This window comes from Corythoichthys intestinalis, chromosome 8, assembly GCF_030265065.1.
Source record: "Corythoichthys intestinalis isolate RoL2023-P3 chromosome 8, ASM3026506v1, whole genome shotgun sequence".
Lineage (NCBI taxonomy): Eukaryota > Metazoa > Chordata > Actinopteri > Syngnathiformes > Syngnathidae > Corythoichthys > Corythoichthys intestinalis.
The window spans coordinates 53103175-53125598 of NC_080402.1; the positions used below are offsets into that span (position 1 = coordinate 53103175).

At 37.4% G+C, this 22424-nt stretch overlaps 1 protein-coding gene and 1 non-coding gene across 3 annotated transcripts in view; one reads left to right on the forward strand and one right to left on the reverse strand.

Moving 5' to 3' along the window:
• Window positions 1–84: 84 nt before the first annotated feature.
• On the reverse strand, window positions 85–157 carry trnat-ugu (transfer RNA threonine (anticodon UGU)). Its single transcript has one exon. It is a non-coding gene; the product is annotated as a tRNA-Thr (tRNA).
• Window positions 158–571: 414 nt separating this feature from the next.
• The window catches only part of LOC130920370 (E3 ubiquitin-protein ligase DTX1-like), a 58649-nt gene continuing 36796 nt past the window's right edge, over window positions 572–22424 (forward strand). Inside the window, exons 1-4 of one of the 2 annotated variants that reach the window (XM_057843543.1) lie at window positions 572–834; window positions 3944–4170; window positions 16769–16983; window positions 21356–22236. In XM_057843543.1, coding sequence (XP_057699526.1) covers window positions 806–834; window positions 3944–4170; window positions 16769–16983; window positions 21356–22236 — 1352 coding nt within the window. In that variant the 5' untranslated portion in view covers window positions 572–805. Of the gene's footprint in view, window positions 835–3363; window positions 3832–3943; window positions 4171–16768; window positions 16984–21355; window positions 22237–22424 lie in introns of those variants that run through there. The other variant, XM_057843544.1, reaches the window with a different exon arrangement.

The window sequence follows — 22424 nt, forward strand, 5'->3', positions numbered from 1 at the left end:
TTGGCATATTGTTTATTGTTTCACAAAATATGACTTTTTTTAAATTTTGTAATGCTAAACGATAGTCCAAAACGAAAATGAAACAGGCCCCAGCGAGATTTGAACTCGCGACCCCTGGTTTACAAGACCAGTGCTCTAACCCCTGAGCTATGGAGCCTGGTTTGGCTCATTGGTACCATTTTGTAAATTTAACAAAGATAAACGCAGTGCTGACTGACCATATTTACGTTTTCATCTGTTCACATTTCTTTTTGCTTGAACATTGCGTGTCTTGATCCAATTATGAAAGTTCATTTGCCTTTGCATCCACTAGGTGATAACAACTGTCAACATTCTGGGGTTACTTCGAAACAAAATGCAGTTAGCTGTAACCAGTCAAACCTATGCTGTCACAAATAAAATGCTAAAATAAAGAGGTAACAGAAGCAACCAGACACTGCAACTAATAAAAGGACTCCGTCCTGATTTGCCTTCGAATGCTCGGTGCTGATTGGCAGCAGGCGGGGTAAGCCTCCAGTATCTTTCAGTTTTTCCTTCCTTACTCACTTGATCTGTCCATTTCAGAGTAAAGCTGGACACTGAACCAAACAAGATGGATTTTATTTCTTTTCATTATAATGACTGATTTCCGGTTGTTGTTTTTAATTGGACCTCTATTGGATGTTATTGCTACCTGGAATTTTGTTTTGACGAAAAAGGACGAGTCTGGCTTTGTTCAAACCTCCGTGAGGGGAGTCATGGTGGAGGCTGGCGGACACAAGAGCATAGTTGCTGTATGAAAAGCTGAACGATCCAAGGGTCTTGGATGGTGGACCCAGGAGATCACATCAGCGAGTGAGTGGAATTGAGCGTCTCCAAATATTAAAAGGCAGATATTGCGATTTAATTCACTTTGCCATCTCGAGTAATTACGTGTGAGAGCCTTTATAAGCTAAGTAACTTTTTGGGGGGTAATCTATTAAAAAAATAAAGATTAAAAAAAAAAACTCCATACAGACCTGGCGTTCATGTGTGTGAAGATGCATTTTAGGTCATGTAGGCCAAAATATTAACATTTGGTCTACAAATGTGGCCTACATGATGCAAAATGTTATATCCACAAAAATGGACGCAAGGTCTCAATTATAATGTATCATTATTTCTATCTTTTTTTTTGTTTTTTGTTTTTTGTTTTTTTTTTACGAATACATAAAATGATACATTAGTAAATCAATAAATTAAAAAGTTCAAAATGAACTACGACTGCTTGCTCCCTAATAAATGTCTCATCAGCCCGGAGACATTAAAAGTCAAACCACAAAGAGTGTGTATGCCCTCTATTGCCTAACTCGGAACCTACACGCAATAATAATTCTGCAATAAACTAATGTAATTAATCAGCCACGGAGGCATCAACATCAGTACAAGCAAGATTAGGCAGGTGAATAAGACAAACAACCACACTCTTGTACAGTAGGAGGCATTGAGCACCTGATAGTTGTTTGTAATCCGCCATTAAGCTATATTTTGGAGTTTTTTTGTTTTGTTTTTTTATTTTTATTTTTTTAAGCTTAAACTTCTGTTTACAGCGCAGTCAATTTGATAGCTTGTTTTTTTTCCCATATAGCAGTCAATTAATTTTCTGGTTCTTTCTTTGAATATTGATTTTTGGACACACCTCATTCAATGCAAACCAAATGAATGTCCCAGCCCCATTGATAAAGCCACAAATTCCACTAATTAACCCTGAAAAGGCATACCTGTGAAGTCAAAAACCATTTTAGGTGACTCCTTCTTGAAGCTCATCTAGAGAATGGCAAGAGTGTGTAAAAAAGTAATGAGAACAAAGGGTGGCTATTTTGAAGATATTAGAATGTATATTATAAGTTTTTTGTTTTTTCACCTTTTTTTTTTTTTTTTGCTAAATTCATAATTCCACACATGTTCATTCATAGTTTTATTACCTTCAGTGACAATTTACAATGTAAATAGTCAAGAAAATAAAGAAAACGCAAAATGAGAAAGTTTGTCCAAACTTTCGTGAGAAAATACTTTACTTGTAAATTTTCATCTAATGGAAACATTATTGCACTGCCCCCACAAATAACACACCGTACTTGGGGGGCAGAGCCTTCTCCGTTGCTGCCCCTTCACTTTGGAACTCACTCCCTTAACCAATCCGCACCTGTTCTGATCTTCTCACATTCAAAAATGTGTTTAAATTTCCTCTATTTAAACGGGCTTCTAATTTATAGTTATTTTTTTCTGTTGTTTTGTTCTGCGCCCGTTTTGTGAGCGTTTTTTTGTTTGTTTTTTTGTTTGTTTGTTTGTTTGTTTGTTTGTTTCAACTGCAAAGCGTCTTTGAGCTACGGTAAAAGCGCTTTATAATAAAATTTATTATTATTATTATTTGAAATTTTCAAGCAAGTACTTTTTTACTTTTACTTGAGTAATAATTTTCTTGGAAATTTGTACTTTTACTTAAGTATATTTTGCACCTGTACTTTTACTTAAACCTTTACTTACCTTCCCAATTTCATTCTGATCTGTCTTAAATAACAGAGGAGAAGTAATTTTAGTTATTGTCCTGCCCCAGTAGAAGAAAACGTGAACAAACCACTTTTTGAGACCTCCATCCATGCGCTGTTATTATAACGCTTTAACCCTTAAAGACCTGCAACATGAAGCAATTATCAGAGAATCCCAAAATTTGAAAAATAAGGTCTTAATGAAACCTTTTTTTTTTTTTTTTTCAAATTTGTAAAAAGAAATGTCAAAATGAATATGTGTAATAAGCGCTCTAATATCTATAACCATAGCTAAATCCTGTTTTTTTTTTTTCTCTCATGGAACCTGCAGATGCATGTGTTGACTTGCATCCATCATTTTTTTCTTTCTTTTCAAAAAGAAATGTCAAAATTTTGAATTACTCTCAAAATCATGAAATTTTAGGTGTATCAAATGCGACACATTTGGCAATAAAGGGCTATAGCTGATTTTAAAAAGTCATAGTATTCATTTTCTGCCATTAGCTACCATGGACATCCAATTAATTTCAACTGCAAAGGGCTGGCTGTGAATGCTCATCTTTTAATGGCATTGACGGCGATGGACAATCCATTTTTGAGTGTGAAAGATGATTGCCGCTCCCAGTCAAAATGGGTTGGACGTCCATCGCTGTCAATGGCAGCCAAAGAGTTAAATGGATTAAGCGTTATTACTGTAAACGCAACGATGCAACGTGCGCAATTAGTATAGTTATAGTTATGTACCAGAGCAACTTGGTTATGATTAATATTTTATTTTGCAAAACAACTTGGTCGTCATCTTGTGGCGGGGACCCGTGGAACTTGTTCTCGGATCCGGTTTGCACCCGAGGAGGAGAGTCGCTACAACTGTGTCTGCGTTTTGGTGGGAAGCAGCTACTTTTCTCGACAGCTACGCCCAAATAGGAGGAAAAAAATCAGTAGCAGCCGCCATATAGGCATCCTATTGGATTTGAATTTGGAACTATGTAGTACGTATTTTTTTCGACGGCGACAGGCAGCCAAAACGTTGCATTTCGTGCTTTTCCCGCATCAACACATCCCTTTTACGGACAAGACTGAGAAGCAGAAGATGTTAAAAGGCCTTCGGTTTAAATCAACGAGTCTTCCGAGAGACTATCGGCGTATATATCAGGGTTGATAGCAAAGAAAATCATGTCAACGTAGATGGTCTTTGTTCGTGCTTTTCGTGACTGGTCCGGCCGGAGTACTGGGATTTTCCTCGCTTTATGGCCATGCGAGGAATTTGGCTATTTGTAGAGGAATGCTCCGCTTTCTCTTGGCGTTAGCTCTGCAGCGGATTCATGTAAGGCGACTATGTATTGTAACGCTGTCAGTTGATTGTCCGAAATTGCCGAGATTTCTGTAACAACAGTGCTGCTGTTAATCTGACGTTTCATCTTTGAAATCCTTTGCAGGGCCAACAGTAACAACATGCTCGTAGCCTCTGCTGTGGTGGTGTGGGAATGGCTGAACGAACACGGTCGGTGGCGGCCCTACAGCCCAGCCGTCTCCCATCAAATCGAGGCGGCCATTCGGAGTGGGGATATCCGCGGTGGGAGCGTCGTCCTCGGCCAGGTGGAGAGTCGACTCTCTCCTTACATTATTGATCTCCAATCCATGCATCAGTTCAGACAAGACACAGGTAAGGCAGAAGTACATAATGTCAGTATACAAGGAAAAGGTTTATTGCAAAAAGGCAAGCATGTATAGTAGAGGTGGGAGTCTTGGGGCACCTAACGATTCGATTACGGATACCTGTCACCCCGAGGCCGTTGGCAATCTTACAAACAGTGACGTAATCTTACAAACATGACGTATGCCCTTACAAATTCATACCTGTCAAGCTGTACGGATTCGGCGTAATTTGTACAAGTGAGCAATGATTCTTAAATGTGTACGCCGTACATTCAAAATCTGTACGTTTTTCGTGCATTCCTTTTTTGTTTTTTTCTCCGTACGGATTTTGTGACCGTTTCAGCAATGAGACAATGTGCGTTACTGCTTTGGTTTAATGACGTGACGAAAGTCAGAGACACTAAGAGAGAGAAGAGTGTTTGTTGTGACGCTGTGGCTAACGTGATGCTAGGCTAGGTGGTGCCAATATTTCCTGACTGTAGCCGACAGTCTACAATCTGCGCCTAGATATCACATGCATATAGAACTATAACAGACTCGGCGGCGTTCATAAACAGCCGCCATTTTAAAGCAGTAACCTCTTAGAAAGGCTCTGTTGTAGTGAACCTTCCTAGCGAACCTGAGTAACTTTTTATCTAAAATACTCCTAAATCGGCAAAATCTTGACTTGAATTTATCTTTAAATGATGAAACAGTTTTAAAACTTTCACATGTCGAAAGTAGACAGAAGGGAAGTAATGCAAAAACGGGAGCAATTTTAACAACTTTAACAATTGATTCACAACATTAAATGACTTCCAAATATAGCAAAGGTTACTGAGTTTTTGTTTTGTTTTGTTTTTTTTTTGTTTTTTTTTAAATGGAGAAAAAAAAACATGATAGGTAACACCAATTACTTTGCCAAGTAACTAATTACTCTTACATTCAGGTAACAGTTACTTTTTGGGAAAAGTAATTTGTAAGTGTAATTAATTACTTTTTAAAAGTAAGATTAACAACACTGGTCATAAAGATGAATTCTGCAGAATGAAAAGTGACGAAAGCAGAGATTTTATTCTGCCAATTTGTTGCCGAACACAATTTGCCTGCAACTATTGCTGATCACTTCTCAGAATTAGCAAAAGAAATGTTCCCTAACTCAAAGATTGCATCGGTAAGTTAAATTTATCAATTGACCTTTTTACTTTAGAATTAGACACACTAACGAAATACCTTCAAGTAAAACTGAATTGCAAGAATAATTGCCATGAAGTGCAGCCATCAAAAGACATGATAGAAATTGCAGAAAGTGCTTCATACAATCATAACAAAAGTCTCTGTTAAATTTTAGTAATCATGATGCAGCTGAAGATATTGATTGTTCTTTGATTACACCAGGTTATCTGTTACAATATTACCAATAAATTAATATTATTTTAAAAATTGAGTTTTATTTTTATTTCATATTGCACGCTATATACAACGTAGTAAGATTAGTCACCAATTTGTAAGGGCATATATCACTATTTGTAAGATTGCCAAGGGCCTCGGGTTGACAGGTATGCAAATTGGTGACTAATCTTACAACGTTTTATTTAGCGTGCAATATGAAACAAAAATATAACTTAATTTTTAAAATAATATGAATTTATTGGTAATATTGTCACATATAACCTGGTGCAATCAAAGAACAATCAATATCTTCAGCTACATCATGATTACTGTATTTTGCGGACTATAAGTCGCACCTGAGTATAAGCCGCACCAGCCATATATGCCCAACGAAGAGAAAAAAAAACATATACAAGTCGCACCGGAGTATAAGTCGCATTTTGGGGGGAAATTTACTTGATAAAATCCAACACATAGAACATATATGTCATCTTGAAAAACAATTTAAAATAAAAATACAATAGAGAACAACATGCTGAATAAGTGGGCAGCATGATAATGTTACATGATGAACAACGAAATGCAAACATGCCCGGTATGGTAACATAACATAGGTATTAAGAGTTATAACTATAACTATAGCAGAAAGAACATGCTAACAAGTTTGCTAAACCGTCAGTGTCACTCCAAAACACCAAAATAACATGTGAAATGATACAATAATGTGTTAATAATTTCACACATAAGTCGCTCCAGCGTATAAGTCGCACCCCCAGCCAAACTATGAAAAAAAAACTGCGACTTATAGTCCGAAAAATACAGTACTAAAATTTACAGTGACTTTTTTTATAATTGTATGTTGCACTTTTGGCAATTTCTGTCATGTCTTTTGATGGCTTCACTTCAGCTCGCAATACAATTTGACTTGAAGGAAGTTCGTTAGTGTGTCCAATTATAAAATATAAAAGGTCAATTGATAAAATTAACTTACCGGTGCAATCTTTGAGTCAGGGAACATTTCTTTTGCTAATTCTGAGAAGTGATCAGCAATAGTTGCGGGCAAATTGTGTTCTGCAACAAATTGACAGAAGAAAATCTCCGCTTTCGTCACTTTTCATTCTGCAGACAGCATCTTTTTGACCACTGTTGTTAGTCTTACTTTAAAAAAGTAATTAATTACAGATGCAAATTACTTCTCCCAAAAAGTAATTGAGTTAGTAACTCAGTTAGTTACCTGAATGTAAGAGTAATTAGTTAGTTGGCAAAGTAACTGGTGTGACCTTTCATGTTTTTTTTCTCCATTTAAAAAAAACAACAACAACAAAAAAACACAGTAACCTTTGCTATGTTTGGATTCGGAAGTCATTTAATGTTGTGAGTCAACCATTAAAGTTGTTAAAATTGCTCCTGTTTTTGGATTAGTTCCCGTCCGTCTACCTTCGACATGTGAAAGTTTTAAAAACTGTTCCATCATTTAAAGAGAGATTCAAGTCAAGATTTTGCCGATTTAGGAGTATTTTAGATAAAAAGTTACTTAGGTTCGATAGGAAGGTTCACTAAAACAGAGCCTTTCGGAGAAGTCTACTGCTTTAAGATGGCGGCTGTTTACGAAAGCCACCAAGTCTGTCATTTCGCATCTAGTTCTCTATGCATGTGATATCTAGTGTAGCATCAAGTGGGCATAGATTGTAGGCTGTCGGCTACAGTCATATTGGAGCCACCTAGCCTAGCATCGCGTTTGCAACAGCGTCACAACCCTCTTCCCTCCTTCGCACTCCCGCTCTTCTCTCTCCGTGTCTCTGACTTTTCTCGCGTCATTAAACCAACATAGTAACGCATATTGTCTCGTTGCCAAAACGGCGACAAAATCCGAACGGAGAAAAAAAAATGTAATGCACGAAAAACGTACTGATTTTGAATGTACAGCATACATATTCAAAAATCAGTGCTCACGTGTACAAATTACGCCGAAACCGTACAACTTGACAGGTATGATTACAATTCAGAGGCTACGATTCGATTATAAATTCATTATTGATGCACCCTGCCCCCCCAGCTATTAGCGCTCTTTAATGTTTCGTACATTAGTTCAGGCATAAAAATCTCTCACCTTACGGCGAAATCCGCCGTTTTGAAGTAAGAAAAGGGTGACCTATGTGAATTGTGTAGATCCGAGGAGAACATTTTTAAAGGGGGGGGGGGTGGTGTCAGGAGATTTTTTTAATGTCAGAATTGGTATGCAAGCGGGGAAAGCGGCACAAAGCCAAAAAAGCGCACCAGAGTGGCCAAAACATTGACTTATTAACGAAACAAAGGAGAGTACACTGTTATGTCCTGTCTCTTCAATGCCAAGCTTGGCTGCACGTCGGCCGTGAATGAACACCTAAAGCGCCGTCACCCAGTTGTAATTTTGGAAGACGACAGGAGACAAGCTGGCAGATTGTAAGTCCATCTAACTAGCTAACTACATGTTTTATTGAAGTTTCTAAGCTTGTCGCGATATGCAAGGAGTCCATTTATCGCACGGTAAATAAAAATGACAGCGGTAATTTTCACGGCTGCGTTTTATCGTCGCGTGCGTGCGTGCATACATTTGTGCGTGCGTGTACACGTGCGTTTTAATGGCATACAAGAATTCCTTTCACAGATGTTTATTGGTCATCAACACACCGTAGAATTAAAAGTTCAGACATACAAAATAAGGAAACACATCTATATTAACACTTTAAACATTAGCATTGCTACATTGAGGCTAATGAGGAAAAAAAGACAACCTACTTTAGCCTGCTATAAAACAATAGTCTTCTCCAAAACGCCAACTTGCGGTTAAAAGGTGACACTTCAAGAACATGAAAAATCGCTGGTTGACAGTATTTGCCAACAAAAAAATAATAATTTCATTGATTACTGACACCATATGCAATGACAAAAAGATCTTTTTTTTTTTTTTTTTTTTTTTTTTTTTGCCGAGTGTAAAGCTTACGGTTAGCGGTTTAGCGAACTTACCTCCGTTACACATTTCAAAATAAAAGCACGTCATGTTCATCATATAAATAGTAACTAATGCTCCTTTCACACTCAGCCACGCGGTGCATTCAGGTACACCGCAAAAAAACACATCCCCCACATTAGAATCCAAATTTTTAGATTATCATAGGGGTTATTATTACTATTATTAAATTATTATTCCTATTATTATTTATAATTTGTTTTGCTATGTGTAATTGCCATTTGTAATAGTACCAGCAGTATTTATTAAGGATTTAGTGTAGGTTTTCGGTCTGTCGAACGAATTAATGGAATTATAATGTATTCCTAAACAAAATAAAATCATAGTGCATCTAACGCAAATTATTGTTATGTTACATGGAGTTCACAGCTCCAAATGCCAGATATAATACGAGTTTAACGGTTAGAACAAAACAAAACAAAACTAAACAAAACAGTTCAAACTTGCCAAAGTCATCTTTTTGCCGCCCTGTTTGAAAATAGCCCAACTGGGCAGGAACCCGCCAAATCTGGCAACACTGGTGACATTTAAGTTTAATTTTCGGGGGTGTATTATAGATTTCATTGCTGTTTCTTGTAACTGTTGGAACATTTGTTTTAATAAACGTAATATCTTAAATATGCAAATTATCAGAATAAAACAAATATATATTTTTTTCTCTAGACCTTTTGACTTTTGTCCTCTTGGTCAGCAATTCAGCAATCTTAGCCAGCATCCATTTGTTCCCCACCACAGCCACTGTTTTCCATTGGTAAAGCCCATATGTGGGGTATCTGGGCAGTTACATCGTATTCGAGGTCGACCGATATATGGACTTTTTTTTCATCTTGCATGAGAGAATATGCAATTATGCTTTAGCCTTTAATGTGTTTGCTGATTGATCAATACACTCTAAATGTAACTCATAGTGTTAGCTTAGTGTTCGTGTTAGCATTAGCTTGAGCATGGCGAGCATCCTCTTCAACTCTCACTTGTTTACATCTCGTTGTTATGTGGGTTTAATTATTTGAAAATAATGTACTGTTCTTGCTGAATGTGTATAATCATAAAAAGAAATGCTGTGTTCGTTGGTTTGGTAGCAAAAGACCGAATTGATCCTTTCAGTATAAGGTCATCATTGTAAATTTGAAGCTTTTAAAACTTTTTTTTTTTTTTTTTTAATCGCCCCTTCATAATCGTGCTTTTAAAAAAAAGTATATGGGCCTGAAATATTGGCTTACAAAATCAGCTTTGGATATCGGCAATCGGCTGAAAAGTTTTTTTTTTTTAGGTCTTGGTGTCGGCATTGGCATTTGAACATTCCATATCAGTCGACCTGTAGTATTCATAACGTCCTCATAACGTATCAGTATGTTTAAGTTTCAACTTTATTTTTAAGTATTAGAATTTAAAAAGTCAAACCCAAAAGCTCATTGGCCAATTCAGATTGGGTGCGAGAAATTGTGAACTTTGTTAAAAAAGAAAAAAAAAAAAGGACAAACAGACAGCGGCCTTTTCTGACACAGACAACACCTAGGATAAATGACCTTCATATTTAGTATTAAAGTATTTAAGTTTGCAAACTGTGAATTTCTTAGACGTCAGATAGTTGAAAAATAATTTTTAAACAAAAAATTGCACCATTTATGAGCCCAGTCATTTTGTGACATCTGTTAAATCCACGTGCATACACACTGATACATTCAAGCGCTGGTTTAATGATGTCCCTAGAAAAGGTGAGCAATATAAGATACTTGTTTTGATTGGCTAAAACAGTACCAGCATCAATAAAATGTCAACCCCCCCATGTCAGGCAGTCACTTTGTGGCATATATTTACGTTTTTCTCCCCCATTACATTTTAAGTTTTAGAATAATGAAATTGGTGGGGGGGGGGGGGGGGGGTTAATTTTTTTTTTTTTTTTTTTTTAATTAAGATTCCTTCCGTTGGAATGAACTTTTTCAAAGTGTTTTCTGTCCCTTTAAGTGGGATCACTTTCACAATCATTTTCTTCCAAATACTTTATTGCCCCACTTTATGAAACATGAATTTTACTTTCATCAGTTCATTTCAGGAGTGTTTTGTGAGACCTTTTTGCACTCCTGTTGTTTGAACAGAATGTAGCTCCAGCTGGCCCTGCTGAAGGAGACACATTCTCAGACCCCCACAAAGCCACAGGGCAATAAGGTCAGGGAAGGAGACGCTGGGGGTAGGGCAGTGGTAGCAGCAGAAGCTATGAGGTAGCAGTGTCTAAAAGCTAACAGGAAGTGTTGGATTGTTAAAACAATCGGATTTTTCAAGTGTCAACATCAGTGATAATCAGTGTTGTTAATAACGGCGTTACAATATAACGGCGTTACTAACGGCGTTATTTTTTTCAGTAATGAGTAATCTAATTAATTACTTTTCTCATCTTGGCAACGCCGTTACCGTTACTGAGGCGGGAAAGGCGTGCGTTACTATGCGTTACTAAGTTGGTTGAATAAAAAAAAAGTCTGAGAGAAACGGACTCACGGGGACGAGAGCAGAGCAGGAGTGGGGAAGACGCCGCTGCAACCGCGATGCTAGGTGGCTCCGATAATACCTGACTGCAGCCATAGCCGACAAACTACGCCCACATGACACGGTAGATATCATATTATAGAACTAGATGCAAATGACAGACACTGCTGCACTGCCAACATGTTTTAAGGACTACATGCGTTTGTAAACAGCCGCCATCTTAAAGCAGTAGACCTCTCAGGAAGGCCCTGATGTAGAGATCCTTCCTAGCGAACCTAAGTAATTTTTTAAAATCTAAAATGCTCCTAAATCGGCAAAATCTTTACTTAAATCTATCTTTAAATGATGAAACAGTTTTAAAACTTGCACATGTTTAAAGTAGACAGAAGGGAACTAATGCAATAACGGGAGAAATTTTAACAACTTTAACGATTGAGTCACAACTTTAAATGACTTCCACACATAGCAAAGGTTACTAGCTAGTTATCGCAATACCCTTGTGTCTAGTTAAGTGGAGGGTAAAGAATTGGGCTAGGGCCAATTGTCCCCCAAACACTTTAAGCTTCACATTGTGTGACCTGTGTGTTTTTTTTTTTTTTTTTTTTTTTTTTTTTTTTTTTTTTGAGAAAAAAAAAAAATATCACTAGTTACTTTGCCAAGTAACTAATTACTCTTACATTCAGGTAACTGAGTTACTAACGCAATTACTTTTTGGGAGAAGTAATTTGTAACTGTAATTAATTACTTTTTAAAAGTAAAATTAACAACACTGGTGATAATACACTTTCATGTAACTACACATGACATCCCAAATATTGAATGCACTAATCCCTGTCTAAATATTGAGTATACATTGACAGTAGGGGTGTAACTGCAGAGGTGGGTAGAGTAGCCAACAATTTGACTCAAGTAAGATTAGCGTTACTTCCAAATAATATTATTCAAGTAAAAATAAAAGTAGTCATCCAAAAATATACTCAAGTACAAGTAAAAAAAAAAAAATCGTTGAAAAGAATATGAACAAATGAATGAATGAACTATTAATATTATACTGTACTATAACCTATTGCATGACCATATTAGGCCAAAAAGATGACACAAAAGTCGTCGAATTCAGACCAGAAGAACATTTGAAACATCATCCGTCCTTTAATCTTAAAACATTAGTAACGGTTTTGTCTTCTGCCTGATTGAGATAACAATGTCAATCAGTAGTTTTTGGGACCGTTACCATTCTGATACAGTATTTAGAACCGCTTTTGGAATTTTTTTTTATTCCTTTGTCCCCATTTATGAACTGTCAAGTGATCAAATTTTGACTGAATTTTTTAAATATAATTTTCTTGTGGGAAAAAAACATCCCCTGTCCAAAGAGCATGAGTGCTCTCTAGTGGAGGAAAAAAAAAACATTGTTACCTTTGATTGGTACAGTGGTACCTCTCAATACGAATTTAATTACCGTAGTTCCAGGACCTGGTAATATGTCGAAATGGCTGTATGTCTAGTGAGATTTTCCCATAAAGATACATTACATATTGATACATTTTTTCCACAGCCCAAAAATACGGTGGCACCTGAAGTGCCAAATACAACGGCATATTGGAAAACACAATGGCAAATTCAAAAACAAAGTTGCAAATCACATAATGGGACAAATACAAATACCATTACACTCTTAATTTACAAGTTGTGTCTGAAATATTTCAGTCGAAACGTGACTAAATTTAGTTTTGGTTTGAACAATTTTTTTCACCAAAGGAAAATGGCCGAAATATGCTGATTAGTGCTGCAATGGTTGATCTATTAACTCGACTCGAGAAATTCGATTAGAAAAAAAGCTTCGAATCAAATTTTGCTGCTTCGGGTATTCGTTTAATTAGAGTGGCGTTGTAATTTTTTTGTTTTGAAAGTGTTTGCATTTAGTTTTATTGATTTGGGTGGATACATTGCCCTCTGGTGGCAACAGCAAATAGGCCATACTTATTTAACATGACTGAATAAAGCTGCTCCCTGTTAAGACCAAAATAAGGAAAGTTTTTGTGGGAATATGTGTTTGAACGGTTTGCTAAGAGCATTGGGGAAAAAAAAAACATTGGCATTTTATAGCATTTAAGCTAGCTGACTTTTTTTTTTTTAACTTTTTTTTTATGTTATTATTAGATCTTTTTTTTTTACCATTTGTGGATAGGCTCAGGTGTTTTAATCTATTTTTAAATGAAAGTGCAATCCTGCATAAATCCTGCATAGTTTGAAGAAACACTTGGGAATTTTATTTTGAATTCACATTTAATGCTCTTTTGAAACTGCAATCTTTGCAAGCCTTTGTTTTACATCTCCTAAAATTGAACCGTTAAATGCTCCCAATGCAACGACTTGATTATTCGAACTAACTAGTATATAGGTTAATCGACTACGAAAATTATCGATAGCTGCAGCCCTAGTCCTGATTACATAAGCAAAAACCTTGTAAGCTCTGGCTGTCTGAAAGGGACAGACAGCATCATATCAATTACATCCAACTGGAAAGAATATTATTTATTAAACTGAAAAAACACATATTTTCATTTTCTGATGTGTAGTAGCAGAAAATAAAATGAATAAAAGCCAGTATTTCCAGAAAGTGCCCACCAGACATGGAGGCAGAAAAATTATCGAGACCATTGCAATTTTAGCCAATCAAATGTAAGTATCCCTGATTGCCTGCCCATCCACGTGATATAATTAATACTAATTACCACATGTATCAGTGCTCAAACTTATCAGGAAGTCACCCTTCATGAAATGAGCCTGCGCATGCAAAAATCTTATTTCTGAAATGCTTAGGGATTTCTCCCAAAACAAGTTGAAGCGACTCATAAACTCAGTTTGGCTGACTTTATTAACTTTGAACATGATGAATGCAGCGGCAAGCCTGCTTGTCTCTTCAGCTCTTCTGAGATGAGCAGACTTATGCCGAGAGCAAAGTGGGCGGGTACTTGCATAATAAAGCGTGGCATGACATCACGCCATCTATGATTTCAAATATTAATGATGATGAAAATAATAAACTATTATGACAAGTTCACAGAACGGAGTGAACAAAGCAAAAATGAACACTGCGTTTTCCCACAATTGTGATGTGTAAGATGTGTTGAAAAGTGAGTAGAAACAAAGTGTGACCTACTGCTAGCATGTGCTTGCCTTGTGGACAGTGTATGTGGATGTGCATACATGCATATGCACACATTTAGGGAGAGGTCATTGGTAGATAAAACAATAAAATCCAGATGGCCATTTCTTTTCCACCTGACTTCCAAGTTTTTTATATTCTTTCATTTCACATTTTATATTACACCACAGTACCTCCATATACTGTGAGACCCAGAAGTATTTGGATGGTGGGACAAGTTTTGCCGATTTAGCTGTTTATGAAAACATACTCAGGTTAACGATTGCATAAGATTGATCACGTCTGCAATTTGAATGAAATGCCTACCGATTAAAATATTTTCCAAATTGACCTAGTGGTACCGCTACTTACGAATGTCTCTACATATAGAATTTTCAGGTTAAGACATGCCCCAATGGGAAAATATTGCCTCTTGTTATGCAAAAAAAATAATCAGGATACGAAAGGCAGAAATACAGTATGGCTGGTCCTCGCAGTTTACTGAATGTACTTATTGCTGCTCTGCCATTGGCTATTATCTAGCAATCCTGGCATCCAGTTGGCTAAGAGGAAGCTCTACTGTATGTGTATGTGTGTATCCCAGCATCCTCTGTATTCATCCCTTGTGTTCCAACAGCTTTACATGAGTGTATTAACTTTTCTTCTTTATTCCATTCTTGTTTTTTTACTTTATGCACAACTCAGATTTCATGTTTATTGTCCAATAATTTAATTGTAACATGTATTTGTTACATGTTTTGATGCATTTTATGCATTATAAAAGATTTATGTCTGAATTTTGGGATTGTGGAACACATTAGGGCATTTACAGTAATTTTTGGACTATAAGGCGCACCCGACTATAAGTCGCCACCCACCAAATTTGACTTGAAAACGGCATTCGTTCATAAATAAGCCGCACCGGACTGTAAGCCCCAGCTGTCCTCACTGTGTTATGGGATATTTACAGGGGTCGCGTTAACCGAATATTTTCCGTCGTTGACCGATTTTTTTAAACGGTGACGGAAAAAACTGAAGTCCATCTGTCATTTTGACAGATTGCAATTCACACCCCAGACCACAGGGTGGCGAGTGAGCATATTAATTAGCTATTTTCTCTCTTGATGCATGACGTCGTTGGCCTTACTCTGAAAAATGTCAAGGCAACTGAGTGTCCGAAGTTTCTTCAAAAAGCCCCAAAATGACGATGGTGTTGATAAAAGAGGTGAAAAAACAGGGACTGCACAAGCGGGCACGCAATTCAAGTCCATGCGCACCAGGAGGAAGGTGTAAGACTCCGTTCAGGCCACAGCAGGTGAACTGTTAATTTCATTGTTCCATAATGTAGCCTACCTACTGGGGCCACAGTCAGCTGTTTTTGTCACTGCGGAGAAAAAGTTACATATTCATCTGCTTGATGTGTGATGGCACAGTGTGGATTCTCTGTTAAGCTTGTTCGGACAGAATATTAATTTAAAATGAATGAAAACCAAATACTATTGAATATGTTGAAGCGGTAGGCAATGTTAAGAGTCTTGTTAGCTCGAATTGCTGTGTCCAGCCGCTGTAGCTCTGCTGCTCTCTGTGAACTCTCAATTCAAGCCAGAGCGCGCGCGGCTCTTAAGTGTCTCTGTCACGTGACTGTGTCGTAGCCACTAACGCGCTCGGCCAAATGGACACACAAGTACGGAAGGTGAATTATGCCAAACAAAGGGTCACCACAATGTCATTATCATCATTTTTAAAATTTAAGTGACGGGTAAAAATAGATGATGACCGGATTTTTATGACCCTGTCAGTCCGATTTACACCAAAAGATATTAACCGGTAACACTTTATTTGACTTTATAAGACCGTTATAATTATGACATGATACTGTCATGATCAATAATGAATGCTTATGACAGGTGTCATTTAGTGTCATCTGGTAACTTATCTCACTTTTGTGGATGGATGTGAAAGATCTGAGCTTGACAAATGAATTGGTGACAAAATTTGCCTGATGACATTTAATGACGTCTCTCATAAGGATTCATTAAGGCCCATGACAGTGTTGTGTCATAAATATGATGGTCTTAGACAGTCTTATGATGCTGTTGTCAGATAAAGTCTTACCTATTAACCTACATAAGCTGCACCGGACTATAAAACGTAGGATTAAAAATAAGAGTAGAAAAGTAGCGGCTTATAGTCAGAAAATTACGGTAAATGGAAATCGCGTCCCAAATTAAAGAATTTTTAGATTACGAAACTACTTTCAGAACCAATTAACTTTGTAACTAGGGCTAGTGACTGTTCTGTAAATCTAATCTACTTTTAGAAACACCAGATGAAAGACATTACGGTATTTTAAAGTTACAGTCAGTAGAAAGAAATGCTGTTTTTATACAAATCTGTAATGGGAAGGCAGTACTGGTGTCATAATTCTCTGACTAAATACTGCACTAATTAAGATTAATATTCTGTAAAATATGCAAATTGAATGTAAAATAATTGGAAATTGGGGGGGGGAATGAAGCACTTTTTAATTTTTGAGGATTCCATGTTCTGCTTATAATTCAGAACAATAACCTTTCCTTCGTTTTTTTACCTCAGGAACTATCCGTCCAGTGAGGAGGAGTTTTTATGACCCGTCCTCAGCCCCAGGACAAGGCTGGCAGTGGGAGTGGGAAAATGATGGAGGTTCATGGACACCGTATGATATCGAGGTGGCTATCGCCATCGAGAATGCTCATAGTCGCCAGCAACCCTGCCTTGACCTGACACCCCTGGGCTTCTGCTACCTCATTGATTTTCAGAATATGACACAGGTTTGTTGGATTTTTTTTTATATCCATTCCTTGAAATTAATACGGCACCCTCCATAATAATTGAAACCCCTGGTTAAGATGTGTTTTTAACTTATAACAATAATTCTAAGCTTTTTTCTAAATAATACAGGACTACCATGGGGAAAAAAGAGTAAATGTCATGCTTTAATTCATTCATGCATTTATTCAATGGGGGGAAGAAAATCCCATCTTAATCATGACCTTACATTATTTTTCATTTTCATAACCTTTGACGTTATCGTATCAGCTTTGCAGGAGAATTTGCGTTTAAACGGATGGATTTTCATTGAAATGTAGCTTATTTTATTCATGTTAGATATTGTTGGAATTTAAACTCTGCTCTGATTGACCATTGAATAGTAAGGTTGTTTGTGGACAAGTGTTTATAGTAAGGGCTTGCGTGGCCATTGGCAAGTAAGTCTGTGGGAAGCAAAAAGTGGGCAGTTACTTACATGTTTGCAAAGCGGTTTGACAAAAAAAAGAGATGGCAGTCAAAGCACAAACAAAATTTGTGGAGAACATCTGGGTCACACACTCATTTTGATTTTATGTATAAAGTAGGGCTGTCAAACGATTAAAAATTTTAATCGAGTTAATTACAGCCTAAAAATTAATTAATCGTAATTAATCGCAATTAATCGCAATTCAAAACATCTATAAAATATGCCATATTTTTCTGTAAATTATTGTTGGAATGGAAAGATAAGACACACGACGGATATATATATACAACATACTGTACATAAGTACTGTATTTGTTTATTGTAACAACAAATCCACAAATGGCATTAACATTCTTTCTGTTAAAGTGATCCAAGGATAGAAAGACTTGTAGTTCTTAAACGATAAATGTTATAGTTACAAGTTATCGTAATTTTATATTAAAACCTCTCTTCATGTTTTCGTTTTAATAAAATTTGTAGAATTTTCAACCAAAAGTAGAGTAATATAATAATAAGAGGAATACAAATAACATTAATAAAAATAGAGTGACCAAAAGTCTTAAGTTTTACGTGTATTTTGCATAGCTATTTTGATATGGAATGCCAGTTCATTTTTCATTGTTGTTTAACTGTGTGTCAGAATAGGGCCTCATTACTATAGACTGAAGTGCTTTTCTTTTTGTGAACATTATTTTTTAGGGGAGAGATAGGAATATTATTTTTGTTGTGCTTTCACTAAACGATACTTACAGTGGGGAGAACAAGTATTTGATACACTGCCAATGGGAAAACCCATTGGCAGTGTATCAAATACTTGTTCTCCCCACTGTATGTTTGTTGTGAAGGAGTTGCCAATAAACGGTGCGGTCCAAAGAATGCCTGTGTCCACTCGCCTCTACTGTATAACATATATTTGTACATATCTTACCCAAAATACAACAAGAGACACATAATTGCCACTAAAAGAAAGAAAACTTCCCGAAATATGTGTGGAGTACAAATAGCAATTTGCATTGCATTGTGAATACAGCATAAACGTCTCACAACTTAGAAGAAATAACATGAGTATGGAACGGCGCTACCCCCAAGCGGCCGGTGGCATTCTCTTCACTCTTAATGTCCATAAACGGCCTCGTATGATGTAATCTGTTTGAGGCAATATGCGAGATGGTCATTCACCCAAGCGCCAGCAGAGGGCGGCAAAACTCCATAACAACAAGTAAGCGTTTCAGTGTACTGTCATTTAAATCTGTCTGAGCGGGACATCTGCGTTAATTGCGTCGAATATTTTAACGTGATTAATTAAAAAAATTAATTAACGCCCGTTAACGCGATAATTTTGACAGCCCTAGTATAAAGCAGTTAAAAAGAAATTAGAATTCCAAACAATATTAGAATGACTACAATGAGCAATCGATTTTTTTTTTTTTTTTTAAGTCATTTACGAGACTGTATTTAAGGTTGTTTTACAACCTGCACATTCTGAAAACAAATTTTATTGGCAAAAAAAATATGCATAAAAAAAAGGTACATAAAAACGGAATGCCGTAACTAAGAAGCAACAAAATTGAACTTTCAAAAATATAGATATTCTCTTTATGTAGCTACACTTGGGCATGAACAAACTGAAAGGTTAGTACAACAGAACAAAGTTTTAGATTTGATCAAGGGGCTACATCTGTGGTGATAAAATGAATTCCTTGAAGTGTTTTAATATCTGGCAGTTATATGGAAAAATGCGACCGAACAAACATTAACACAGAGGTAAACACGAACAACAAGGATGGGCAGTTTATCTTGCACTAACCTGTAAAGCAGGTGGGAAGATGTCATTTGCACTGTTGACTGTATGATTGGCACACGCAGCATAATCTTGATGCTGCATTCATGTGTTGTTTGAGTAATCGAAAATATGATTCTTTATTACATGTTGTATATAAAAAGTGCCAAACAGTGACTCAGATTGTGATTTATGTTTGGAGCATAAAATGGGTGACTCTTCTATGTAGCAACCATGTTTTTATCCCACTTTTATCCCAAGTTTTTTTTTTTTTTACTGGTTAAATTTATGCTTGGCCAATGCAGATCAATACTGGGGCACATGCCCCAGTGATAAATGTCTGGCGACGCCCATGGTATAACCTTTAAATTTGGTATGTGCTTGCTTTGCTTCATGACAATTTTTCACAGGTCATAATCACTCTCTAAAAAATGTCTAAACGTATCATGTTCTGGGGCACACCTCCCAACTGAAACCAACTACTGAGCGTTCTTGGTCTACATTATCTTCTCAAAAATCATGAATGGATATCTGACTTGAGATTTCATACAACCCCTAGCAAAAAGTATGGAATCACCAGTCTCAGACAAGCACTCACTCAGACATTTTATCATGTAGAACAAACTGGGATAAAAAGTAGGAAAAAATAATAATTTAGTTCAACAGTGCAACTCTTTAGCATTTAGAAACACTAAAAGAAATGAATAAAAAACATTGTGGTGGTCAATAAATGTTACTTTTATAGTGCAAGTGCAGGGAAATATATATGGAATCACTCCATTCTGAGGAATCAAATATGGAATCATGAGAAACAAACAAAGAAATAACAATCAAAACACATCTCTAGTATTTAGTAGCTTCACCTCTGGCTTTTATGAAGGTTTGCAGTCTCTGACGCATGGACTTTAAGAGTATTCTTAATCTGTTTGGTGCCAGCTCTTTTTGACTGCGATTGCCAGATCATCCTTGCAGGTCAGAGCCTTGCTGTGGACCTTTTTTTTTCTTTTCATTTTCCACCACAGGTTTTTAAATAGGGTTGAGATCTGGGCTATTTGCAGGCCATGACATTGACTGGATGAGCCTTTCTCCAAGGAATGCTTTTAACAGTTTTAGCTCTGTGGCATGATGCATTGTCATCTTGGAAAATGACAAACATATTTTAAATTGAAGGGATAAGAAAGCTGTCTAAAATTTCAATGTAAACTTGTGCATTTATTGAAGATTTAACCACAGCCATCTCCCCAGTGCCTTTGCCTGACATGCAGCCCCATATTATCAAGGACTGAGGGAATTTTGATGTTTTCTTCAGGTAGTCATCTTTGTAAATCTCACTGGAACAGCACCAAACAAAAGTTCCAGCATCGTAACCTTGTCCAATGCAGAGTCTTGACTCTTCACACCTTGTCCAATGCAGATTCTTGGCTCTTGACAAGGTGATGCTTCATTATTTTTTCAAGCTTTTTATCTGAGTTTGTTCTTCATGATAAAATGTCTGAGTGAGTGCTCGTCAGAGACTGGTGATTTCATACTTTTTGCTAGGGGTTGTATAAACTCATCAGTGAGTATTATTCTGTTATGAAAACAAAGTGATAAGACGTAGACATTGGCTATCAAGCACATCGTCCACATCAAATATATTGTGCATGAAGTCCATCACAATTAGGGCTGAACGACTCTGGAAAAACTGACATTGCAACTTTTGGGAGGTTTGCGATATATTGCGATATTAAAACTTTACCAGATGACTTGAATAGTTCTGTTTGGGAAGACACTGGTTGACTCACAATGATCACAATATATTCATATAATGCCGTTTATCCAGGCTAAGGAGGTTCTTCTGTGAATGATGAAGATTGCTGTGTATAAAAGGGATACAGGAAGCAATGTCTGTGCACAAAATTGATTGATTTATTTAACACTGTACTTCACATTTCAACAGCAGCAAGGGGGTTCTATGCGTTTATCCTGCTTTTATGAAGCAAAACAACAACAAAAAATCAATCGCAGGTCCTGCGATGGAGCTATCGTGCAAGCGCACATCACGATGGCAATGTTCAAACGATATATCGTGCAGCCGTAATTACAATAACACACATTTCAGCTGGTTCTTTTTCCCTGTGTTCTGTAGGTGAATAGGCAAAGCCAGAGATGCCGAAGAATTCAGCGACGGGCTGACATGGCCTATCCACTCGTTTCTGGGCCTCTTCCATTGCCAAAAGGAGGTGGAGGAGTAGCAGGAGGATTGACAGGTGCTCTGCTAGGTGTTGGTGTATCAGGGGCCAGCATGGGCACTGGAAGCTCTGTCTACCCGAACGGGGGCATCATGACCACTGGACTGGGCCAGCCTTGCTCCTGCCAGCAGTGCATGCTTGTCTTTAGTGTGAAAACAAACACAGGTGGAGCAGGAACAGGTATACAGACTCTAAGTAGACGCTCGTTAACCATACAGCGGCCCAAGACATCAGTACCCAGCGTCTCAAAATCTTTAAATCCTTCTAAATCAGCCACACTGGGAAGAGGACAGCACCTGAAATCTAACTGCAACACCTATCAGACGCTGCCACATGGCCTTGCCATCTCTAAAAACACTGCATCTCCAAGAAGGAATGCTCAACTCTTTGCTCAGTCGCTAGCTGCCCTCACGACAGGGACCTCCACTCTTGCTATCTCCTCATCTTCAAGGCCACCTCCTCCGTCGCTCCCGCCCCCTCAGCCGCCATCATCCAACATGACTGTGAATCCTCCGTCCATTCCAGCCAAACATTCCTCATCTTCAGCCAATGAATCAGTCCCAACTGCCACTTTAATTACCCCGGCTAGCACCGTGACCACACCCCCATCCCCTGTACCATCTCCATCACCAGCTGTAATGAAGCCACAACGTGCGCTATCGTCCACATCCAAAATGTGCCATGCTCCGCTACCACAGAGATCAAGTTTAGCTGGACTGAGTAGACCGGCGTTGCAGAGGATTGCCATGGCCCAGTCAAGAGCACTAATTGCATCAGGGTGAGTGAAGAAAACATGCACATTTCAACTCGAGAACTATAATGTATCGTTTAGCTGAAATGTTTATCTAGTTGACAACAGCCTTTGTATGGTAAACATCTATGCATTTGTAGTGTACACTGAAAACATCGTTTCATAAACCCCAAGTTACATCCATCATTGGGAATTAATAGTTTAAGGGTATATCA